Source organism: Neovison vison, chromosome 4 (genome assembly GCF_020171115.1).
Source record: "Neovison vison isolate M4711 chromosome 4, ASM_NN_V1, whole genome shotgun sequence".
Taxonomy (NCBI): Eukaryota; Metazoa; Chordata; class Mammalia; order Carnivora; family Mustelidae; genus Neogale; species Neogale vison.
In genome coordinates, this window is record NC_058094.1 from 33,344,328 (window position 1) to 33,367,941 (window position 23,614).

The window sequence follows — 23,614 nt, forward strand, 5'->3', positions numbered from 1 at the left end:
ACAGCTGGAACCATAGATTTCTACATACCAGAGTTTCTTAGAAAAATCTTTTCCTTAAGAGGAGCTTAAGAACCATTGGAACCATTGGAAACACAACCATTTCATCTCAGAATACACCATTTGCCTACATTGCTTTTGTCAGCTCTCACCTTGTGCCCTGGTACTAGGAATACCTGCAAAATACCCTTCTTGAACATCCAGTCTAATTCAATGCTGATTATGTATTTTTAGCCTAACTGGCACCCTAGTTAGGTATCCTTGTTATATTGGAGCCCTATTTTGTTCTTGTTAGACTTCCCTTCCTTCCAGGGCAGCGATGGGACACCTGCTTCTGGATAACTAAGGCTGGAGCTGCCTGCTCAGGATCCCCTACATGCTTGGATTTTCCAGTCCCCAACTGCTGGCCTCCTGGTTCCAGTTGTGTGCTACACACCTTCCGGAATATTCCTCCTGGCCCAGCCCTTCCAGCTGAGGCTACTTGTCCAGGATAAGACCTTCTCCCAACTGCCATATGTTTCACATACCATGCCTTTCCCATGAGATTGGACTTCCTTTTTGGAAACCAGTCCCTCTTTCATCCCCCACCTCCACCCAAGTGTGAGGTCTAATTCTAGGTCCCCATTGCTCCCAGAAGGCCTGTCCTCCACAAGAATTCACAGAGTATTATTACCCTGTACAATTGGGCCTGAGTTTTCTCACCTGTAAAATTAGGAGATTGGACTAGAAATGACCCTTTCAGCGCTGACAGTCTTATGATTCTATAAATGCCTTTCCTATTTAATGGTCCTTGACAGCACCTCAGAGAAAATAAAATCATACCAGGTCCTGAGTAGATTATTTTTATTCTGACATTTCTATGCCTAGTTCTCTTTTCTGGTGATAAGTTTCTCATCTTTGAATAATGCTTCTATTTCTCAGAGAGTACTTTTCCTTAAATACTATAGTTATTACTCGTTCACCCAATTTATTCTAGTCAGACCATTCAGGGATGTGATAAAGACTTTCCTTCTGTGTTTCTTACACAACACAAATTGAATCTACATGGAAGACATTGCTAATCTCCTGCTTCTGGTCCCTGGGACCTTGCCATGGAACTTCCTGCCCAGGATCCACACATGCCTCTGGTATGGGCCTTTGCTGGGGAGAATATGTTTTGGCTGGTCCACTTCTTTCTCTCTTTTGCAAAAGGAATACTTTAACACGATGTGTTTATTAGGAACCTTGTTCCCTAAGGCTTAAGTGTAAATAGAGGATTAAGAGCATAACTAATTTACATGAGATACAAACATATCCATGAAAGCATAACACATTTTAAATGATACACTGAGAAAATGTTAATCTGGTTTCCCACTGCATATCAGAATAGGCAAATCCTCTTGTCATTTACCTTCACTTTTAGAAACAAAGTTCAGAACAATAAAATTTTTCACTCACTGAGCTATTCCTTATTCCCAAGCAAAGAACTTGAGCAGAGACTGTTGTAAGAAATGCAGTATCTGTGCCACATGCATAAACTGAACCTCAAAGAATGATTAATGGGATTGTTTCCCTTTCCCTAACAACTGAATTAAATTAAAAGCATGATCAAGCTACTTGGCTGTACAAAAGTCAGTCATTAATATTGCTTTTAAAAATTCAACAGGAAACAGCGGATTCAGTGGACATGGACACATGGCCTCTGTAGAGTTGAACTTGTCTGTCCCAAACCACATTTGAAGTTATTCCAATAGCTCTGAGCAAAATAGTGACAGGGTAATTGGCATTAAACAAGATAAAGGATATGTGTTCTTTGGCTATTATGTTAGCAACTAAGTACACTGAAATAGTATCAGCCAAAAATATAATTTCCAAAAAGAACATTACTGATATAATAAATGTTTGTGACCTTTACATCTTCTAAAGGTTTAGTATGGCTCCAGGAGGAAAAATCAGGCATTCTTGCACAGCCATATCTTCTACCTCAAGCAAGGATTGCCTTGTGGTAAGAGATCACCTGAGATGGGCATTGGGAAAACTTCCCTGGCCCCAAATCTCTCCCCCATCCACTGACATTCCACCCTGAAATGTCTGCTTCAGATGTTTAACGTTTTCTCCTGTGTACTCCTGGCAGAGAAACCATTTTTGGCTTCAAGATGGGTTCGCTTATGAAGGTGTTTCCTGAGAGTCATTTCTGATGCAAAAGATGAGGGTCAGAAAGCAGGAATCTGAGGTCAGAGGAAGAGAATGTGAGTAAGGCTGGAAAGGAAGAGGGGAAATAATGAGATAAAATAACATTGGGTGAGGAAGACAAACTCTGTCCCTTCAACACTGGGGCCCATGCTGAACTTGGAAATTAAGTTTAAATTCAAAATGGATAATAATGTGACATAACGGTCTGAGGCAGGGAAATGCTAAAATACTGATGAAGTAAGAAAAGAATATATGGGTCACCAAAAATTCATCTTGGATCTAAATTAAAGGCCTGTGGAAGCCTTCAGATGTGTATGTTAGACTTTCTTGCAGCCAATTCTATTCGTTCCTCTTCACATCTTGACCTTTTATTACTTGCTCTTTTTGACATTGACACTCTGTCTTGCCTTTACCTTTTTTTTTTGAAAGATTTTATTTATTTGACAAAGAAAGAGAGAGCCCAAGTAGGCAGAAAGGCAGGTAGAGAGAGAGGGGGAGAAGCAGGCTCCCTGCCGAGCAGAAAGCCTGATTCGGGACTCGATCCCAGGACCCTGAGATCATGACCTGAGCCCAAGGCAGACGCTTAACCCACTGAGCCACCCAGGCGCTCCCTCCTTTATCCTTAACATATTCTTTGCTTGGTTTCTGTGACATTAGGCTTTTCTGCACCTCCTCCTACCCTCTAGCTATTTGTTTTCCTTCTACTACCTCTATTCCCTGAAATACTGATGCTTTTCATATTCTCTACAGGAAAACTCATCCTCTCCAAAAGCAATCCTATCGATGCTGTTAGTTTTCTATCTTGAGCCCATTTTTCTCCTCTGGGATATATGGCATATCCAACTGTGCATTGCACTTCTCTACCTGAATGTGCTGGCCCAAAGTTATACTCACCTGATTCTTTGTCCTCTTTTCCCCATCTCACTCCCTCTCCCATATTTCCTGTCGCAGGGAAAGATGCTACCATCCAGGGTGCTTAAACTTCAAATCTGGGAGTCATAGATTTTCATCTTCCAAACAACTATTGACTGTATTGATTAACTCCTTTCCGTTCCTATGGCCAGTAAGCACTCACCAGTCCATCTCATTCCTCAGTGCTCTAATATCCTCCTGACTTGTCTCCATATTCCCTCCGCAGCCCATTCCAGGCTCCATCAGAAGGGGAACGTGACTCCCCTGCTCACAATTCTTTCAAGACTCCCCATCTCTTGCATTTTACAGAATAAAACCTACACATACAGGCATGTCATTTAAGACCTCCTATGATATAATTTATGATTATATGTTGATTTCTTGCCTATCCCCAACACACACACACACACACACACACACACACACACACACAGAGTTTTATGTGAACAATACCAAACTATTTACATTCCCATATCACACCTTACTTTCCTCTCCCATTTCTACTTGATATTTTTTGTCTGGAACCTTTTTCTGTCACCCCTGGCCTACCTCCTTTTTTATTGTCAATCTGTTGCTAATGCTTCCTTCCTCAAATCAAGTATTTTTCCTCTGTGAGGAAAAAATACTTCTCCAACTCTCCCCTGTGGTATATCTTCTGCGTGTGTACCTCTCCATGGCAGGTACCATGTTTGTGCCCATGTTTCCAGTCCCAGCACCTGGAAAAATGACTGGCACATATTAGGTGCTCAGTAAATATTTATTTAATAAATATTATTACTTATTATAAGTGTTTACTTATATTTATTGGTATATATATTGGTAGATATAAGTGTTACTTATGTTTATTGGTATATCTGTTTCCCCCCTAGATTATAAGCTCCTTTGTATCTACAATGACTAGACTGACAGAGTAGAAGCTCCCCCATTAAATAATTGAGCTAGGTAATGTGAACTTCCACATTTCACAATCTTTTGAATGTTTTAAGTATTCAGAAATATGAAGTGAATTATTATGAAAATCACAACAATATTCTAGTTAATTCTTAAAGAATTGATTTTAATTTGCTGAATAGTCAATTTCAGCAAATTCATATTAATGCAGAGAACATTGAAAATAGCAAATGATAAATAATAAAAATAACTTACTTCGGAATCCAGAAGTTGCAAAGTGCTCTTTGTAACTTACATTTTAAGGATTTTATTTTATTTCTCTAAGTAATCTCAACACCCAGTGTGGAGATTGAGCTCACAACCTTGGGATCAAGAGTCAAAACTCGATCCACTGAGCCAGCCAGGCACCACTGTACTTGCATTTTAATATGGGAGCGACGGAGGACCCAGACATTCATGATCTCTTGAACAAATCTTGAGTTCATACTGCGAAGTTCTCACCATCTGGGTTTCCTTCTCTGCCCTCTGATCCTGACTTCACGCTGGGCACTGATTTCATCACTTAGATTAACTCAGCTTAACTTCATAGATAATAGAATTGGAATCTGCACCCCTGAATCCAGGTGTTAGCTTACAGTTTTCTAAAGAAGAAAGTTTTGAAAAGCCTTCTTTTCTGAGGGTTTCTGCTGAGATGGAGAACAAAGGTCCTGTTTAATAATAAAATAAGTAGTGCCCAATTTACAGATATTACAAGGCTGGTTGAGGCCATTAACTAGCCATTTAACCTGTGGTATACCAGAAATATTAAACATTGGCAATAAAATTGTACAAAACTATGGCCTCAACACCAGAATAGTTTTCCAAAACCTTACTGAGTAGTAGCTTGAACACGGGCACCCCAGGTGATATGGTCTTCATCCTGCAGCAAGGGTTATTGGCTCTTCCTAGAAGATGAAGAATTAATGGTTCACTCCATTTGTGTGTGGGCTCCGACACAAGCAGCCTTCTCTGCAGACCACATGGGCACTAATGTCACAGCAATTATTGGTTCTCTGTATTGCCCTGACAGCTTTGCTTCTCCTATTCCCCGGGAATCTGTTTCTTTCTTCAACTCCCTTATTCATTCACTCAATACATATTTACTGAGCATCTACCGGGAGTTGGAACTTCTTCTAGGGGCTAAGGATACAGCAGTGAACAAAACAGACAAAAGTCCCTGTCCTGCTGGACCTTTCTCTTCCTTTGTTTATCCACCTCCTTCAATGAAAAAGGGAGCAACCGAATATGCTAGTTTACTCTTCTGGTTAGCAAATGCACAGCAGTCCCTAGGCCATAGATGGCATGAGCGAATTCAAAGTAGCTCCCCCATCTTCAGAGATGGGTCTGTGTGTCTCAATTCTTAACATGCTTTCCCTGAGTTAATGAGGAGTGCCCCTGAGGCAGCTTGCCAAAACCGGTTTAAAGCCTGGACTAAAGGGAACAGATTAACTGCTCTGATGAGGGTGCAAAACACTGAGAACAGACTTTCTGGAAGACATCATCCACTGAATAGAGAGACAGGAAGAGTGGGAAAGAATAAACGGGCATGGCAGGCGGCCTGATTCTCTCTACTCTGCCTGTGTGAGGCCACAAGAAGAAAAAAAAAAAAAAGGGCAAAATGTCCTAAGGAGCCTGACGCCTACATATCCTCCTAGCCCCAGGAGTACTGCAGGTTAGCGCTGCTGGGAATCTCATCCAGAGACAGCCAAGTCAGCACAGCCTGCTGTGGGACTGTGTCCTCTTTCTCATTCACAGGCCAGCAGAAGCAGCTTCCGTGGAACTAGTTCGCTATCTGCTAATTGCCAGTAATGGCCCTTAAGTCCCACATTGAAAGGGCTAAAAGTATCTTATAAAATTTTGCACAGATGAGAATGTATAAATTGGGGTCTCCCCCTCCATCTGCACTTAAGCAGAGCTAATAATAAACCGGAAAAAAAAGTTTTGGTGACCAGAGTTAAGTGACCTGGTGACCAGAACCAACGGACATAATGTTCCAAGATGCTTAACTCTTCTTCAGTTACTTAATTCATTTCATTGAGTACGAGAATACGATTTTTATACTGAAATGCTTTTTGACACTATTTCTCTCACGTCCCCTGCTGTGCAAGTGAGGCAGTAGACCACAGGAATCGAAAGGATTAGACTGTTCTTTACCATCACAGCAAGTACATATTCAAAATGCAAAACCACCGGGTATTTCCAAGGAGAATATTCTTTTCATGATGAAGCTGGAGTAATCTATTCTTTAGTAGAAATGACCTCTGTTTTCATGGCCTGATAACTGAGCAGTTTCATATGATTTGATGTATTCTTCGGGATCAGAAAAATCTGTCATAGATCTTTTCTAAAGATTAGGGCAATAAGCAACCTAAGGTTCTCTGATCCTCAAAGGAAACTATAAATAATGATTACAAGGTCACTGAAAAAAAAATTAGTACAAGCATCAGAAAGCCAGGCTTATGCTTCATCTAACTGATACTCACTTGAGGTTTTCTAAAATTCAAGGAAATAAAACTTTTTAAAAGTGACTTTTCTTTTTAAAAAGAAATGAAGAGGCTTATGTCTAACTTAAACTAAATGTAGTATCAGCTACTTTCAAGAAATAAAAGGAAGAGAGAGACTAACTCTATAGACTTTATTTTAAATGGTATGATATGAGAAAATAAGCATTTTCTTTTGTTATGTCAGTTATAGTTTTAATATCAGTAGCCGCCATTTCTGAGTACTGACTAAGAGCCAGACATGTATTAAGTGCTTTACCTAGAATATGGTAGAATGATTAAGAGTGTGTGCTCTGGAGTTAGATGGTCTGAGTTTATTTTTTTATTTTTTAAAGATTTTATTTATTTATTTGTCAGAGAGAGAGGAGTGAGAGTGAGCACAGGCAGACAGAGTGGCAGGCAGAGGCAGGCTCCCTGCCAAGCAAGGAGCCCGATGTGGGACTTGATCCCAGGACCCTGGGATCATGACCTGAGCTGAAGGCAGCTGCTTAACCAACTGAGCCACCCAGGCGTCCCATGATGGTCTGAGTTTAAATGCTCATCATTTACTACCCGTGTGATCTCTGAGAACACTACTGAACTCTGTGACTGTTTACTCATTGGGGAAAAAAAAGGATAATACAGTCTCAACATCACAGGATTCCCTGAGGACCAAATGCATAGCATAAAACATATATTATGTGTAAGCCCTCAATATATATAAGCAACTATTATTATCCTGTCTAAGGCGTATCATAATTTAATGACACCCCATTTCCCCCCGATTTTGTAGGTGGGAATAAGAGACATAAAAGGCTAGGTTACTTGACCAAAGTTAAGTCAGCTCTGTTAAACTCTGTTAAGACATAAATTTTAGCAACTACAGTCTACTACAAATACACTGGGAGACTGAAAGTCCTTTTTGGACTTGGGAAAATTTAAACAAATAAGTTATATATGTCTGAAATTAGACAATAAAGAGCCATTGGGTTGCTAACACAATTGCCAAATTCACCTCTGGGGGCGCCTAGAGGTTAAGATTCCATACCATGTGCATTTCCAGTTCACAACCTCAATCAGTCATAGGAAGAACTTAACACATGGAAGTACATTTGGAAACCTAGCAGTTAAACAGCAACAAAAATGCTCTGAGCATTTATAAGTTCCAACGTCTGTAGTTAATTCCCCCTTCGCTCTCTTTTTCTTGGTAGGGACAACTGTAACATATGCCTACAAGAGATAGATGTTGTTAGTACTAGAAATTCATGCATGCTCTACAGTTGGGTTTGCAATTAAGAAGTTGGGTTTATGAAGACAAAACTAAATCTGTGTGGAATGGGGCTCTTTAATTCAGAGCCAAGATTACGTCTTTGACTACTTGGTACAATGCTGGGTATGCTGTCAGAGCAAGGAACATAATAAATAATAACCACAATAAATGTGCTTGGGAACTGGTAGAGAAGTTGCCTAGATTGATGGATCTCATTTGCTATCCTATATTACACAACTCCAATGGAAATTACAATTTGCTTGTAAAGATATCTCATTTATTTAACTTCAAGTTGAAAAATTTTTCTTTCCCTTTTAGTTATATGTGTTCATCAAGTTTGTTTTTCTTTTTTAAACATAATATTCCTTTGAGGAGGAGTTAAAAGATTTAGCTTTGCTGGCGACACGCCAAGCAGAAAAACCATGGTAATAAATTTTCTTTCCAATAAAAGATGATGCTCAGAGTGGTAGACTTAAATCCCCAGTCTAACCTCACAGTGTTGAAGAGATTTTCAAATGCTACTAACTGCAGCAGGGTCTACACCAGGAAGGAAGGAATTTTTATTGGTGACAAGAGTGAAAATTAAACCATCATATATGGTGTTAACCAAACAAGGAGGAAAAGGAAGATTAAAATCAAAACGAAAGGATTATTTAAAGGTGTGTCTCCATAAAATGAAGAATTGGGGCCCTTTTCAGAATATGACAAGGGAAAAAGAAACAGTCCATGTACTTCTCCACACCTGAGGGCATGCCTTGAGTTTGAGAACCATTGGGAAAGCAACTCAAATAGTTGTTTCATTCAATTTGTCTTAAACTTTTTGTAGTGGTTGACACAGCCCTTTAAGAATCTCCCGAATATAAGGAAACTTCTGCCTATAAAAAGACAGGAGCACAACATTTTAATACAACTTTAGGAGGGTTAAGAGACCCCTTGAAGCCCATCTGTGGATGCAGGGACCCAGGTTAAGAACCATATCTCAGGGGGCGCCTGGGTGGCTCAGTGGGTTAAGCCACTGCCTTCGGCTCAGGTCATGATCTCAGGGTCCTGGGATCGAGTCCCGCATCGGGCTCTCTGCTCGGCGGGGAGCCTGCTTCCCTCTCTCTCTCTCTGCCTGCCTCTCCATCTACTTGTGATTTCTCTCTGTCAAATAAAGAAATAAAATCTTTAAAAAAAAAAAAAAAAAAAGAACCATATCTCAGGAGCATGCTGTATGCTCAATGGGATGCAGATCAGAACCCTGGCCAAGCCAAGCCAGCAGTCCAACTGCAAAAGAACTGTTACCAATACTTACCACTTTATACAGTGTTTATAGATTTCTTTTTTTTTTTTTTAAGATTTTATTTATTTATTCCGCATAGAGAGAGAGAGAGATCACAAGTAGGCAGAGAGGCAGGCAGAGAGAGGAGGGGAAGCAGACTCCCCACTGTGCAGAGAGCCTAATACAGCGCTGGATCCCAGGGCCCTGAAATCATGACTTGAGCCCAAGGCAGAGGCTCAACCCACTGAGCCACCCAGGTGCCCTTGTTTATAGATTTCTAAGTGCTTTTTTTGTATATGAGTTATTTGACATATTAGCCCCGTAGACATTTAGATGCCTGGTTAGATAGATTAGGTAAGAAAAGGTAATTTTGAATAACTTTCTGCCCTGTGTTGCTTACCAAATGTCTGATATTCTATCAGAATTAGATTCTGTAAAATAAAAATGTTCCTTCTTGAAACATAAATATCTTTGGCTGGTGATTATTGAAGCACGCAGCCTCTAATATCTCAGAATGGGTATTTATTAATTCTTTGCAATGAGAAACAAAATACTTAGGTTTTGAAGCTATTAAGATAGACACCTAGATCAACATTCTCAAAACTTTATCTGAGAACCCTGGAAAGGTACATAAGATTATCCCTTTGCCAATTATGTATCTGTGTGAGTCTGAATCTTCCTCATATACTTCAACCAAAACAACATATTGTAACAGATTGGATGCAGAAGCAGATATGAAAATCCAGCTGTCCTCTGTTAAGCCAGACAACAAGGAGATTTACAAAGATGGAAACAATGCCACACTTTTCACCAATTTTTTGTTTTGTTTTGGAAAACAGAGCTAACTTATGATGAATTTTTTAATTTTAAATCAATTCACAAGTATTTTAAACTTTTGCTTTAATTTGTAAATGGTAAATATCCCTAGATACGATCTATGTAAACCAAAGCTCTTTGGATTTCTCGCCAAATATTAAGTGTTTTCAAATGGACCCTAAGACCAGTTTGAGAACTTGGCAAGTCCCAGAAGACAGGTTTGGGTGGATGAGCAAGTGTAGGGTGGGAGGGGTATGAGTGCATCTGTGAAGGGACTGGTGACACTGTATGTCACATCTTGGGGATATTGCTCCTTGACTGGTACTTCAAAGTGGAGAGGAGAAGTTGCAGTCTAGTCTCTCTTCATGGTGTTTGTGGCCCATCCTAAGCACAGTCATCATGACAACACAATTTCTAGAAAAAGATCTGAAGAAACAAGAAAATAGAGTCTAGAATCCTAAAACTAGGTAAAACAACTGCAGGTTGTTTAATGAGAAAGTGAAGCTGCTCCTTTTTCTCCAATGAGAACGGAAAACATTGTTTTGGAGTTTGGTCGTTCTTTGTTTTTTCTTTATGTCAGCTGATACAAAATTTATTAATTATTGGATATCCTATTGTTTGCTAATAAATTCTCCATCTTTTGAAATACTATTTCCTATAAAAAATAAAAAATTTTTAAAAAGAAAAAGAAAAAGAAATACTATTTCCTGGGGAAAAAATCTTAAAGGGGACAATTCGGTAGGGGATAGAGGCAAAGCCTAAATGTACCTTCCAAAAGGTGTATCTTAAAATTTATCATTTACCTGTATTAAGCATTAAGCATTGTGCTACAGAGTTTGTGACATAAAGGAAACAGTCTTGAATTTGGAATAAGAAAAATGGTTTCAAACCACTTATTTGCTATATTGTTATGGGTAATTTAACCTGAGTCTCATTTTCTTATTTATAAAATGTGAATAATAATGTTTATCTCACAAGGTTGTTAGGGATTACAAAGAGATAACCTGTCGATGGGACACCATAGTGCATTGTAGGTCTTCAATGAATAGCCAGGAGGGTGCACGTAAAGGCCAATGATAAACCCAGTAAGGGAGATAAGAAGTGTAGACACACACTTTAAAAATAGACGGCGGAAGGTCAGGCGTGCCAGTTATCACTACAAAAGTATTTAGAAAGTGCTTCGGAGTGCTAAAGGAAGGAGGCGTTTCACTTGAGGAGATGGGGGAAGGTGCTTAGCGAAATTAGGAAGCGCAGAAAGACGTCCCCCCTCCTCCAGCCGCGCACCCAGGCCGATTTCCCACAGCCCCCCCGCTCCCCGCCCACCCCAGGCAGGTCAAACTGACTCCCGCGGCTTCTGGAGGAGCACCGCACTCTAGCCTTTCTGGACTCACGCCAGGCACCTTGACCGTGGGTGTCCAGCACCAGAACCGCGGCACGCGTGCACACTGGCCGGGCGGACGGCGGCAGCACTAACTGGCACCTACCCACCCCCAGTTCCGTGCCGATTTTAAGCGGAGGCACGCAGGGGTAAAGGAGAGGATGTCCCAAGTTCTTAGACTCCGCTCACTCACTCTCCCCGCAAGCACAGCCGCCCTCAGCCTCCCAACTTGTCCTCACACCACCCGCAGGGGTAGCAAGGAGGCCTCGGACTGCAGCGGAGCTCCGCTGCGGGCCCCCGCTCCCCCAGCTCTCGGGAACCTCGCAGCTGGCGTTTGCGTGCTCGCTCATCGATTGGCACTGCCTTACTCCTCCGGCTCCAGTCTCGGGGAAACGGGCCCTGAAACTGGGAAAGTCCGGAGGAGCGCGGGGCGGGAACCAAGGCAGGCGGGCCAGGTGATTACCGATCGCATGGATGAGCGCGGGTCCCGGCTCGCGCTCCGTCTGGCGGGTGGCGGCGCCGGCTAGCCTGTGCGGTGCGAGGCCGGAGTCGCGCTTCCGCCGCCCCCCTCGCCTCGCGCCGGTGTGCGCTCAACCAGCCCCTGCCCCCGGGAAGAACGCCCGGCGTAGGGCTCTCGCGCCGCCCGGGGTGGGAGCTGGCGCGCTGTTGAGGGAGGGCCGGAGGGAGGGAGCGCGGGCGGGCGGGCGGCGGCGGCGGCGGCGGCGGCCCCTCCCCTCCCCCTCCCGCCGCCGCGGAGCGCGCAGGGAGCAGCCGGGGGCTCGGTGGCGGCGGCGTCTGGCCCCAGCTCCTCCTCCTCCTCCATCTCCTCCTCGCTCCCTCCATCTGCCGTGGTTATGGCCAGTCGCTGGAGCACAAAAGAGTCTCCGCGGTGGAGGTCTGCGTTGGTCTTGCTTTTCCTCGCCGGAGTGTACGGTAAGTGTCCGCGTCCCTGCGCCCCGCTGACCGAACAAAGCTGGGGCGACCCTGGGCCCCGAGGCCTCCAGGGCAAGGGGTTCCCCGCGAGAACCGGGGAGAGACCCCGGCCGCCGGCGGGACAAAGACCCGGCGAGGGCTGGATGCCCCGAGGGATGTCCACTCGCAAAGATGCTTTCGTCCACTCACCATCTCCGGACCCTAGGGGTTGTCTGAGGGGGTTTGGGCGTCCCGGCCGGAGCGAGTCCCGGTGGAGCGAGGGGGTGGCGGGCGCACTTTCCCGACCTGGGCTGGAGGGCCCCTTGCACAATCCACACACACAAAGATGTATGACTGTGTGAGAAGGAAGAGGAGGTCGCCCTCGCCGTGGTCGGGACGGTCCTGCCGCCCCCGACCCTTCCGGCGTCGGGAAGTTCTCTCCCCAGAGAAATCCCCACCGTACCAATCCCCCATCTTCTCCACTCCCTGCAAAAGCAGCCCGCTGCTCCCTTCCCACTCCTGCCCCTCGGAGGCCGAGGCTCCGTGGATCCCGGGCGTGCTGGATCCTGTCCCTTCCCCAGAAGCAGCACGCGGGAGAAGGCCAGAAAATAGTTTCCAGCCCCACCTCAGTCTCTCCCTTAGGGCGTAGATGTCTGCCGTGACTCCGAGTTCATTTGTCATTTCATCCATCATCGGCCGCTAATGTTGTCACTGTTGCTTCGTACCAGTCTGTGGATTGCGTTGCCTGTACTCCTTCGAGGTTCAGAGACGGCTGAAGCCTGGCTGCGAGGACTAAGCTTTACGTTACCACAGGGTCTGAACTAGAGCTAAATGGAATTAATTAGCAAGAGCATTCATTGTTTTGAGACTTGAGTTCCACTTCTGACTTCACCGGTCTTAGTTTTTGAGCGAAACGCGTTGAAAAGGTGTCTCAGTGAACACAGTTAACCTTTACTTTTTAGAATGGGGTTTTGATATCTTCAGAAGGAAATAATTAGAAGTTACCCTTCTCTGGGGATTTCACTTAGAAAACGTCTAAGTCTTTTGCCACAAACCCTCCATCCACTCATGGTGTGGTGATGGGAGTTAAGTCAGCACGGGATTCACCAGCAAGCATTACCTCTTTTGAAAGAATTTATCTGTGGAATTGAATGATGGTAACTTTGAAAACCTGAGAAATTACAGTCAATGTATTTAATGAACATAAATTAACACTTACTGACAACCAAAAAATAGTTTTTCAGTGTGATTCAAAATTGTACTGCTTGCTGCCTGACCTGATTAACATATTATTATTTTTGTTTGTTCGGGGTAGAGAAAGGTTTGGTCCACATTCAGTGTGATCATTGCCAGTGGTATGCTTGTGTGTGATCAGAAAACCCTGTGCGTGACTTTTGAGTGTTAGTTGCATCAAGTGGCTGGGATCCCTACTTGCCTGATAACTTGTGGGTTTGGGTCTACACCAGAGATCAATAAGCTATTATGTTGTTTAGTCTAGCCTGAAGGTGGGTATAATTCTGCTCTAGGTTTGGTGTAATGGCCCAGAAGAGAGAAGAAGGCAAGAAGGCATCTTTAATCTAGGGTGATTCGAAGTGTCCTGCTTTGTCCTGTGCTATAGTCAAAATTGAATCTTATGATGTCTGATCAGAATGAATAGATAAATGAGCTCTTTTAGCTCTTTCATTAAAACCTGTGTCATTAGTGTTTGAACTAGAAGTCTTTTTGCCTCCAGGGATAAGAAGCTGGGAGCCCCGTAATTTGTCTTGGTACCTTTTTTTGTACTTGTACACAAAATGACTTTCTGGTAGGTACTTACCAAAGATTTATCTTTTTGGAATTTGTGTTCAGTGAGGAATTGTTAGGAGGCAAAGAATGAAACTCCTCTTCCAGCCCTGGGGGGACTTTGTAATAAAACTAGCAAGTAATTGTGCCAGGGTTGATGTCTGAAGCCACAGCAAGTTTCAAAGTATAAGAAAAAAGGAGGTAGTGAGGCAGGCAGAACATTAAACTATGTGAGCAGAGATAAAAGGTACCCTTCACTCTGCAACCACAGAAATTCTCTTTATAGCTGCACTTTTGTCCTCTTCTGTCTCTCCAGCCAAATGTGGGTTTATATGAGAGAGGGGAAAAAACCTATAACAATGTGGGAGATGTGCTTCTATAACAGTACTGGGGTTTCTTTAACTGGAATATGCACTAGTTGTGAGGACTGGTGGATGCATCCTGACAAATATTCATTACTTTAGACCTTTAGAACAGATTCTAGCTATAATTTATGAAACTGTCCCTTATGCACCAAAAAGTGTTATTCTTTTTAAGTGGCCTCAAAAATAATTAGGAATCTTCGTTAAAACAACTTAGTATTCAAGGGTGCCTGGGTGGGTCAGTCAGTTAGGCTTTAGATTCTCGATTTCAGGTCAGGTTATGATGTCAGGATCAGAGAATCAAGCCCCACATTGGGCTCTGTGCTTAGTACAGAGTCTGCTTGTCCCTCTCCCTCTGCTTCCGGTCCCCACGTTTGGGCTTGCATGTATGCACTCTCTCTGTCTCAAATAAAACTAAGAAACAACAGTCAAGTGTTCATAGTAACACTTAACATAGACTCAGTGAAAAAATGCAGGTTGGCCAATATTTAGGCAGTTCCAATCCTAACTCTTCACAGAATGACTCTTAATTCATTAATGGCAATATTAAATGGCTCCAAGTTCTGTCTTGAATCTTGGAATCTTTCATACCTCTTTTTAAAAGATTCTGTTGTTCATGTTCTTCACATGGCCATTTCAGTGGTCTATGTATGTGACTATTAAATGTGATCATTTTAGTAAAATAGTGTGACTTTCACACTTCCACATACTTTGCTGAATGTCAAAGCTTTATGTGAAATCAAATTGTGATATGAAATATAGTTAATATTTTTTAGAAGTCGTTGTTCGAGAACCAATAATTACCTTTCAAGAGCTGCTGTATCTTAGCTCCTGTGACTTACCTATTGAATGTGCCTAAGAGTTAGTAGAAAGTAGAAGTTGACCTCTGCTTTTGAAAGTTTGAAGGGATAAAAACATTAGTGGGAGGATCTAGGAACTCGCTGGGCATTGTTTTAGGCCTCCTGTAAGAGAAGGTGTTTCTTCCTATCTCACATGGGGGTGTCTGGCTTTTGCAAGTGCATGGAGATTTCCAAAATAGTCTCCTGGTCAACAGAAGGTGTTGGTTGGTTGGCTCATCTCCCAGCCCATAATTTGGTGATCGTAACAGTTCCAGTTGCTTATCCTTTTCCACTTCCGTTTGTCTCCCAGTTCATTGCTTTCTGACTTTCTTTCTTTTTTTTTTTTTTTTTGGCTGAAACCCACCCTTAAAATACATTTTATGTTACTCCCAGTATACAGAACAAAACAAAGATTATGAAATAATACTCTTACTACCTGTGATGAACTCCAACATTTGATATTCTATTTATCCCTCCTTCTCACCCTTCCTTTCCTTCATTTGCTGTTTAAACTCATTAGTTTTGGACCCACTAATAGATTGCAGTTCTTAGTTTGAAAAACACTGCCCCAGATGAGACCTTCAAATATAATTTGAAATGTTTGTGGTATTGAAATGTTTGTGGTATATATATATATATATATATGTGTGTGTGTGTGTGTATATATGCACACACACACACACACACATATATATACCACATATATATATGTGCACACACACACCCATATATATATATATGATCATTTTACAATAGCCTTAGAGAGTTGCAGATGGTTAGTTTCCGGCCACTTGGTGCCAGAGCATTTGATAGCAGTTAAGAACTCTTCCTGGCATGCACTGACTGGACTGTGATAAAATTCTTCTTTAAACTGGTATTCAGCTAATTATAGTCAAAAGTCTTTGCTATACACAGTACTGTTCTAGAGGTTGTGATAACATAAAATATTCTTTTTATTCTTGCATTTTATATCTAATAGTGAAGCCTTTTCCCATGAATTTTATGGAACATTCAGCAGCATTTTATAAATTTCCAGTTTAAGGATAGACTAGAAGTTCCAATTTTAGAAAGGTTGTAGAAATAACTGGAACATGAGAAAAAAATCTAAACCAGATTCCAATTACTTCTAAAAAAGTCAAGCTTGATTACATAAAATATGTTGAATAAAACTGAATTAATTGCTTAACATAAACCCTTCTTTGGGTTTAGAATCTAAATTATATCCATATCCTGATGACACTCTGAAGGTACACAGCACATTCTATAAAATTCTAAGCGGTTATCAGGCAGAAAATATTAAATGTCCGCTTTCACAGGGCTAGCTACGTTCTAGGAAGAATATGGAGGAGATTTGAATGATGTCTGATAAATGATTTAGAAGGTTCCTAGAAAGTAAAATCTCTGACAAAAACATAAAAGTGATGTCAGGCTGAAAAGTGAGCAGCAGTTAAAGAGAATGGAAAGAAAGGACTAACTTTTGTGGTTAGACAATTTAAAGCTTATCAAGAAATTAAGGGAACAGTGAAACCTTTTTGTGTTTCTGATCTGAGGTGTTTTTGTAGTTGAAATTTTTTCTTTTTTTTTTTTCCTTTTATCAGTGCTGTTGAGTTTAAAGAATGAAAGGTAAAAGAGGGGGTAAATAGATATAGAGGAGATTTATATAGATTTAAGCAAACAGAAAATGTTTTTATTCTAGAATGAGTTTTAATCTTGTTCTTGCTGCTAGTCTTTATAAGTAAATGAAGGTTGTTCTGAATTTGGGAGTTGAAGTTGAGTTAATGACCTATAATTTCCAAGGTTACCTTTCCCTCCAGTTTCTTCTCTTTTTCTCCTCACCCTCCCCTACCACCACCGTTTTTTGGGGGAGGAGTGAGTGATAGATATACACTACTTTTTCCCATTTTCTAAAGCACAGGATTAAATTCTGTTACCAATCTATCTGCTAAGTTACATGTCATTATGCTTTCTAGCTATATGTAACAATAGGTGTATATATAGACCTATCTCTATATTTTTAGTTTCAATACTGAATTACCCTAAGGAATTCTCACTGTCTAAGCTATAGAAGGAAGGGAAGAAAACTAACATCTATTAAATTAAGTGCAGATACTGTGCTTGGTCTGTATTCATTGCCAGTTAATCTTTAGTGGGTCCCATTTGGCAATCTTATAAGTTATTTGTCCCTTTTCTATAGAAGAAAAAATCTGAAGCTCAGAAAGGTTGTGACTTATCTAAGATCAAACCACTAGGAAGTAGTAGAACCAGGATTGCAACCTGATCCTGTCTTTTCACTCATTCATTCTGTTCGCAAATGTTCATTGAGCACTTGATTTTATCTGGCACTCTGTAAGGCACAATAACCTGATGAACATAGTTTCGCCCTCATAAGGTTGACAGTCTGGTGAGTAAGTGATAATAATAAGAAACCGATAAGGGGCACAGATAGTGAATAACAGACACAGGGTGATTAGAGGAAGACTTCTTTGTAGAGTCATTTGTAAGACCTGAGTGATGGCTAACCATATTATGATTGGGAAAAGAGGGCATTGCCCTTGGGAACCACATGTGAAAGACCCAGAATCAGGAAAGTGTTGATGTGGAAGAGCTGGTGTGTCACAGGTAAATGAATAGACCAATGCAGCTGGAGCACAATGGTCATACAGGAGAGTGGCAAGATGAGCCGTGTTAGGCGGGAAGGAGCTCGGGGCTTTGGAAACCATGGTAAAGAGTTTGGATTTATTTGAGTGTAACTATACAGGGAATTTAAGTGCGCACAATAGGATTTATGGGTTGAAAACAGTCACTTTTGCCCACTGTGTGGAGGATTGTTGTGAAGTAGACAAGAGTAGGTACGGGATGATCAGGTTTGGGCTGTGATCCAGGTGAGAGACACGGGAACTTGGACCAAGGTAGTAGTAATAGTGTGGACAGAAGAGTATAGATTGCCTTTTTGATAGAAAAGAAAGGGATGTTTCCTCTCGTCACAACAGGGAAGGGAGAAAATACTGGTGCCAGTGTACTTAGGTCTATTAAGTTTCAGGGTGGGAAGCTGGAGATTTCCCAAAATACTACGGCATGGAATCAGGGGAGAGTGATGAGAAGGAAGGAGAGGTTGAGGGTGATTTGCTTCTACAATTCAGTGGAGGACTTTAGACCCTTAGGAATGTAAGTTTCTGTTATTGAAGCTAGAAAAGGGAAAGCCAAGAACACTCAATGCAAGAAGGAATATTGTGTTGAACAGCTGTACAACACGTGACAAGAATGAAGATTTCGGTTATAAGGGGAGAGGCTTGACGAGAGTCCTGTGGAGAACTCAGTTCTAAGGACTGTCATTTTTGTCGGTGAAATAAGTATAGAATGTAACTTTCTACAGTGTTCTAAGAGTATTTCAGGCAGAAGGAACAGGTAGAGTAGACTTTAGATGCTTTATATTAAGTGGTCAATTAAAATGCTTTATATCTTAGAAAGGACAAGGGTGTATTGGTAGATTAGAAAGTTTATGAAAATTTTAGAAAAAGTAAGTGACCTTTTTACCTTTATTCCCCTGAATTGCATAGTTTATTTACAGAAGATACAACTTTAGAAGGTCCTGAAACCTCAAAATAAATGAAGCTGACAGAAGAGTTATCTAGTTGACTCTTAAATATTTGATAACTGACTGCCCTACTAGTATCAATTTAATGAAGAATTAAAATTGCTTTACACTCACATCCATACCACTCAGTGAGAGTAACTTGATATCTACCTTTAATTCACTTATATTTCCATTTCTAGAGAAATGGGGAATGGTGCTAATCTTTTAATATTGAATTGATTAAATGGAGCACAGTACCATGTTTAGTAGTTGGGATTTACCTTTTAAACATAAGTAAGAAAGTAAGCCTTTTCTTATCTGACTTAATTTCATTGATTATTAAAGCATTATTTAGGTTTTAGGTTAGTAAGTTGGAGAAGGTGAATCTTTGTATCCGGTATATTCTAAAATAGAATTCAGTTCCTTGAATTAATACCTGTTCTAGTGACACTAGAACCTTTTACCAAGACTAAGAATACAGAACACCTTTACAGAAAAATGCCTTGCTTAAATCCTCAGAATATCTGTGAAGTAAGTGTAGTGGAAGCTGCATTTGAGAAGTGATTTTGCCTCAGGCTCACATCTCTCTACTGCTGCTCTCTTTATATAGAGCCCCATCATTTTTTTGTTGTTGTTGTGTTTTGTTTACATTGTTGTAACAGCTCCCAACTAATCTTTACTCTAGTCTTGTCCAGATTCAGTTACATATATGACAGCAGTCAGAGTGGCTTTTCTAAAGTACAGGTATAATTATGTAATGTTCTCACTTAAAACCCAACAGTAGTGCCCTGTTCCTAAAACACAGGCATAACTCACTAGACCCCTTATGATCTGGCGAGTTTTTCCTTTGTCTTTTGTTACTTCCCTTCACCACTCCCCTACCCTCTACTGTGTCTCTCCTATACTAAACATATTTCTCTTATCTCCTGGCCTTTGCACACTCTGTACCTTCTGCCTGGCTTTACCTTCCTTTTTGTATCACTTTCTTTGTTAGGCTAACTCCTGCCTGTCCTTTGGCTTTCCTTTAGTTGTTACCTCCTTTGGGCAGTCTTCCTTAAAAGGTGCCCCCTCAGGAGCATCTCAGACTTCTTCTTTTTTTTTTTTTTTTTTTAAGATTTTATTATTTATTTATTTATTTGACAGAGAGAGTGAGAGAAAAAGAGAGAGAGAGAGATCACAAGTAGGCAGAGAGGCAGGCAGAGAGAGAGGAGGAAGCAGGCTCCCCACTGAGCAGAGAGCCCAATGCAGGGGCTCCATCCCATGACCCAAGCCAAAGGCAGAGGCTTTAATCCACTGAGCCACCCAGGTGAATCGCATCTCAGACTTCTTATATACAGTATTGGTATTGGTTTGTTTTACTTCTGTTTCCCCTTGTAGCAGCACTGTCCAAAATACATAATGTGAGCTTCAAATGGAAGTCATGTACATAGTTTCAAGTTTTCTAGTAGCCATATTTTAAAAAAAGAGACATGTCATTAATGTAAATTTTTTAACTCACTAGTGTATATCTAAAATGCTGTCATTTTGACATGTAATCAATAGAAAATAATTACTGAGATATTCTGCAGTGTTTTTATATTAAGTCTTCAAAATCCAGTATAAACTTTATACCTATAGCCCATCTTAGTTAGACTCACCACATCTCAAATGCTTAATAGCCACTTTGGAAAACAGTATCTGTTAAAAGTTGAATGTAAACATGCTCTGTGATCTAGCGGTCCTACTCCAAGGTATAAACTCAACAGAAGTGGGGACATGATGTGTACCAAAAGACATGTACAAGATTATTCATAGCATCCTTATTTGTTATTGTCCGAGATGAAAAACAGCCCCTCTGTCCATCCCCAGTAGAAATGGATGAATTGATTATGGCATATTAGCATAAGGGAACACTGCGCAGCCATAGTCTTCAAACTTTGAGGTCTCAGGTCACCACAATTAAATTTAAAATGACAGTAGGAAAGCCATTATGTGTGACCATAAATAACATACATTAAATAAAAATATGTAAAATAATAACTATATTTTCCCAGACAAAAATTAGTGAGAAGATTGGCACTACTATACGTTTTTGCAAATTAATGTCTGGTTTCATAGAAGACCACTGATTTCTCATGTCTGTATCTGCAGTGTCTGTTGTGACATATTCTGCTTGAGGTATAGGAAGAAATCTTGCCTCACGTAAATGGGTTACTGTAAAGGGAGAAGTATTTTAATAACCTTTTCAGATAAATGTGAATATTCTTTAATTCTGCACCAGAACTTGACAGGTAGTTGTTGTTGTTGTTTTTAAGTTTAGTTGCAACATGGAATCGGAAACCATATCCCAGTGAACTTCATTCTGTTAAACTCTGAAAGGGTCTTGGAGATTCCCAGAAATCGACTGACCACATTTTGAGAATAACTTGCTTATAAAGTAATGAAAAAGAACCAATGACTTGTATCGCGGTAACATGGGTGGATTTCACATGTTGAGCAAAAGAAGTCAGACACAAAATTATAAGGTACTATATGGTTACAATCCAAGAAGTTAGAATACAAGGTGAGTTGTTACCGGCAAGAAGCAGGGGACGTTGTGATTGAGAGGATTGTTTAGTAGGGTAGCTTCTGGGCTGCTAGTCATATGCTATTTATTGACATTAGTGGTAATTTACACGGATAAAGTGAGTTTTCTGGTGATGGCTCATTGAACTGTAAACTTTCAATTAGTGCAATTATGTTTATGTCTCAATTAAAAGTTAAGTAATAAAATTTTTTAAAAGTAAAACACTATTCCCTAGTAATATCTATGGAAGGTTTTCTGATCATTTTATATTCTCTCTTGTGTTTGGCTTTTTGCTTCTGTTTGATTTTTTTTTCTTTTGGGTTTGATAGTTAAAAACTGTTTTACAACTTTGTACTTTGGAAAATTCCAAACATATCCAAAAGTAGAGAAACTAATGTAATTAACCTGATATACCCAATATCCAGATTCAACAAATTATCATTAAATGGCCAGCCTTGTTTTATTTAGACTTGTACTCACTCCCTAAACACGAATGATTCTGAAGCAAATCCAGACATCTAATTTATTCATATTTTACTGTGTATCTTTAAGATGTGAGGACTTTAAAAAACAAACCTCAATACCATTATCGTACTTAGAACATTAATAATTCCTAATTACCCTCAAATATCTATCTGTGTAAATATGTCCCTGGTTGTCATATAAACATGAATTTTTAGACACTGAATCAGGATCCAGATAAGGTCTATACTCTGCAGTTGTTGATATTTATTAAGTCTTTAATTTAATGGTTCCTGAACTCCATTTTTCTTTTTCTTTTTTTTTAAAGTGTGATATTTGCTATAGGTTTCTGTTATTTTTAATCAAATTAGAGATTTTCAATTCCTATATTACTAAGTTTTTGAGAATAAGTATTTAATTTTGTCACATAAGTTTTTTCATTTCCAGGGTGATCATAAGGTATTTATGAGAGCAAGAGGTATGCAAGTGAAACATACCTAGCACAGGGCCAGATAATACCTAAATATGTGAGTTCCTTTATCCATGAATGGAATAAATTACATTCATGTGATTCATAATGTTCAGCTATTTTTACATTTATTTAATAAGCCATAGCAAGTTGGTAATGATGTATTTTATTTTAATCTGCTGGACTACATTTAGTAATTTTTTTAGACTTTGTGTTCATATTTATGAGATCAATACATTGTCCTAAATTTTTTTCCTCCCTCCACTTCTTTTCTTTCTCTCTGCTATAAACTAACCTCCCCTCTCTTCCTGTCTGATTATCAGATCTAATCCCTAATCTGTTAGTACTTTAAGATGTACTTGTAAACTTTTTTGTTTTTGTTGATTTCAGTGGTCAGTGTAAAAGATTTTATTATTTTAGTTCTTATTATTTCGCTTTTTAAGATTAGGAAAGGAGAGTGTTTATGAACTGTATAACAGGAAAGCAACAGTGAATAGCTTTGTCCTGATGACAGGAGAAATGTTTCTTTCCTAGTGTGGTTAAACTTTATCTCACTTAGCAAGATAATAGAGATGAGCCTATAAGAAGTAAATCCCTTCTTATGAAAGGACCTTAAATAAGCCAATTAGATACCATAGTAGAGATGGATTCACATCTGAAGGATAGGAGGCAAAGCAAAAATTTTTTAATTGGTGAAATTGAATTTATCAGTTTTTTATTTATTAATTGTGCTTTTGGTGTCATTTCTAAAACTCTTCATCTAATCCCAGGTCATGAAGATTTTCTCTTATTTTTTTCCTAGAAGTTTTATTTTTATTTTATACATTTAGATGTAAGATCCTTTTGAGTTTTGTTTTTTGTAAAGTATAAATTTTAAGAAGAAGCTCCATTTTTATGTAGGAAAACCAGTTCCAACAGCATTCGTTTAAAAGACTGTCCTTTTTCCATTGAACTGCCTTTGCACTTTTGTCAAAGATTAAGTGGTCATATTTGCATGGGTCTATTTTTTTTTAATAACAAGTTTATATAATGAAATCCAACCTTTTTAAGTGTATAATTCAGTTTTTATATATGTTCACAGAGTTATCCCAAGTATTACCACTATCTAATTCTAGAATATTTTCACCAGAAGGAAACCCTGTGTATTAACCATCACCACCACTTTTCCCTTAACCCCGCACCCCCATTTGGCAACCACTGATTAACTTTACGTCACTAACGATTTGCCTATTCTGGACATTTCATGTAAGTGGAATCATACAATATGTGATCTTATATGCCTGGCTTCTTTCATCTAGTTTGTTTTCATGATTCAGTCCATGTTCTACCACGAGTCAATACTTCATTCCTTTTTATAGTCAAATAGTATTTCATTGTGTGGACAAACCGCATTTTGTTTATCTACTCATCAGTTGACAAACATTTAGGTTGTTTCCACTTTTTATGAATGATG

General features: G+C 40.0%; 1 protein-coding gene across 2 annotated transcripts in view; it reads left to right on the forward strand.

The window, feature by feature from the left end:
- Positions 1-11,965: 11,965 nt before the first annotated feature.
- The window catches only part of LRP12 (LDL receptor related protein 12), a 73,275-nt gene continuing 61,626 nt past the window's right edge, over positions 11,966-23,614 (forward strand). For both annotated transcript variants that reach the window (XM_044245105.1, XM_044245107.1), the window contains exon 1: positions 11,966-12,149. In XM_044245105.1, coding sequence (XP_044101040.1) covers positions 12,071-12,149 — 79 coding nt within the window. In that variant the 5' untranslated portion in view covers positions 11,966-12,070. The remainder of the gene's footprint in view (positions 12,150-23,614) is intronic.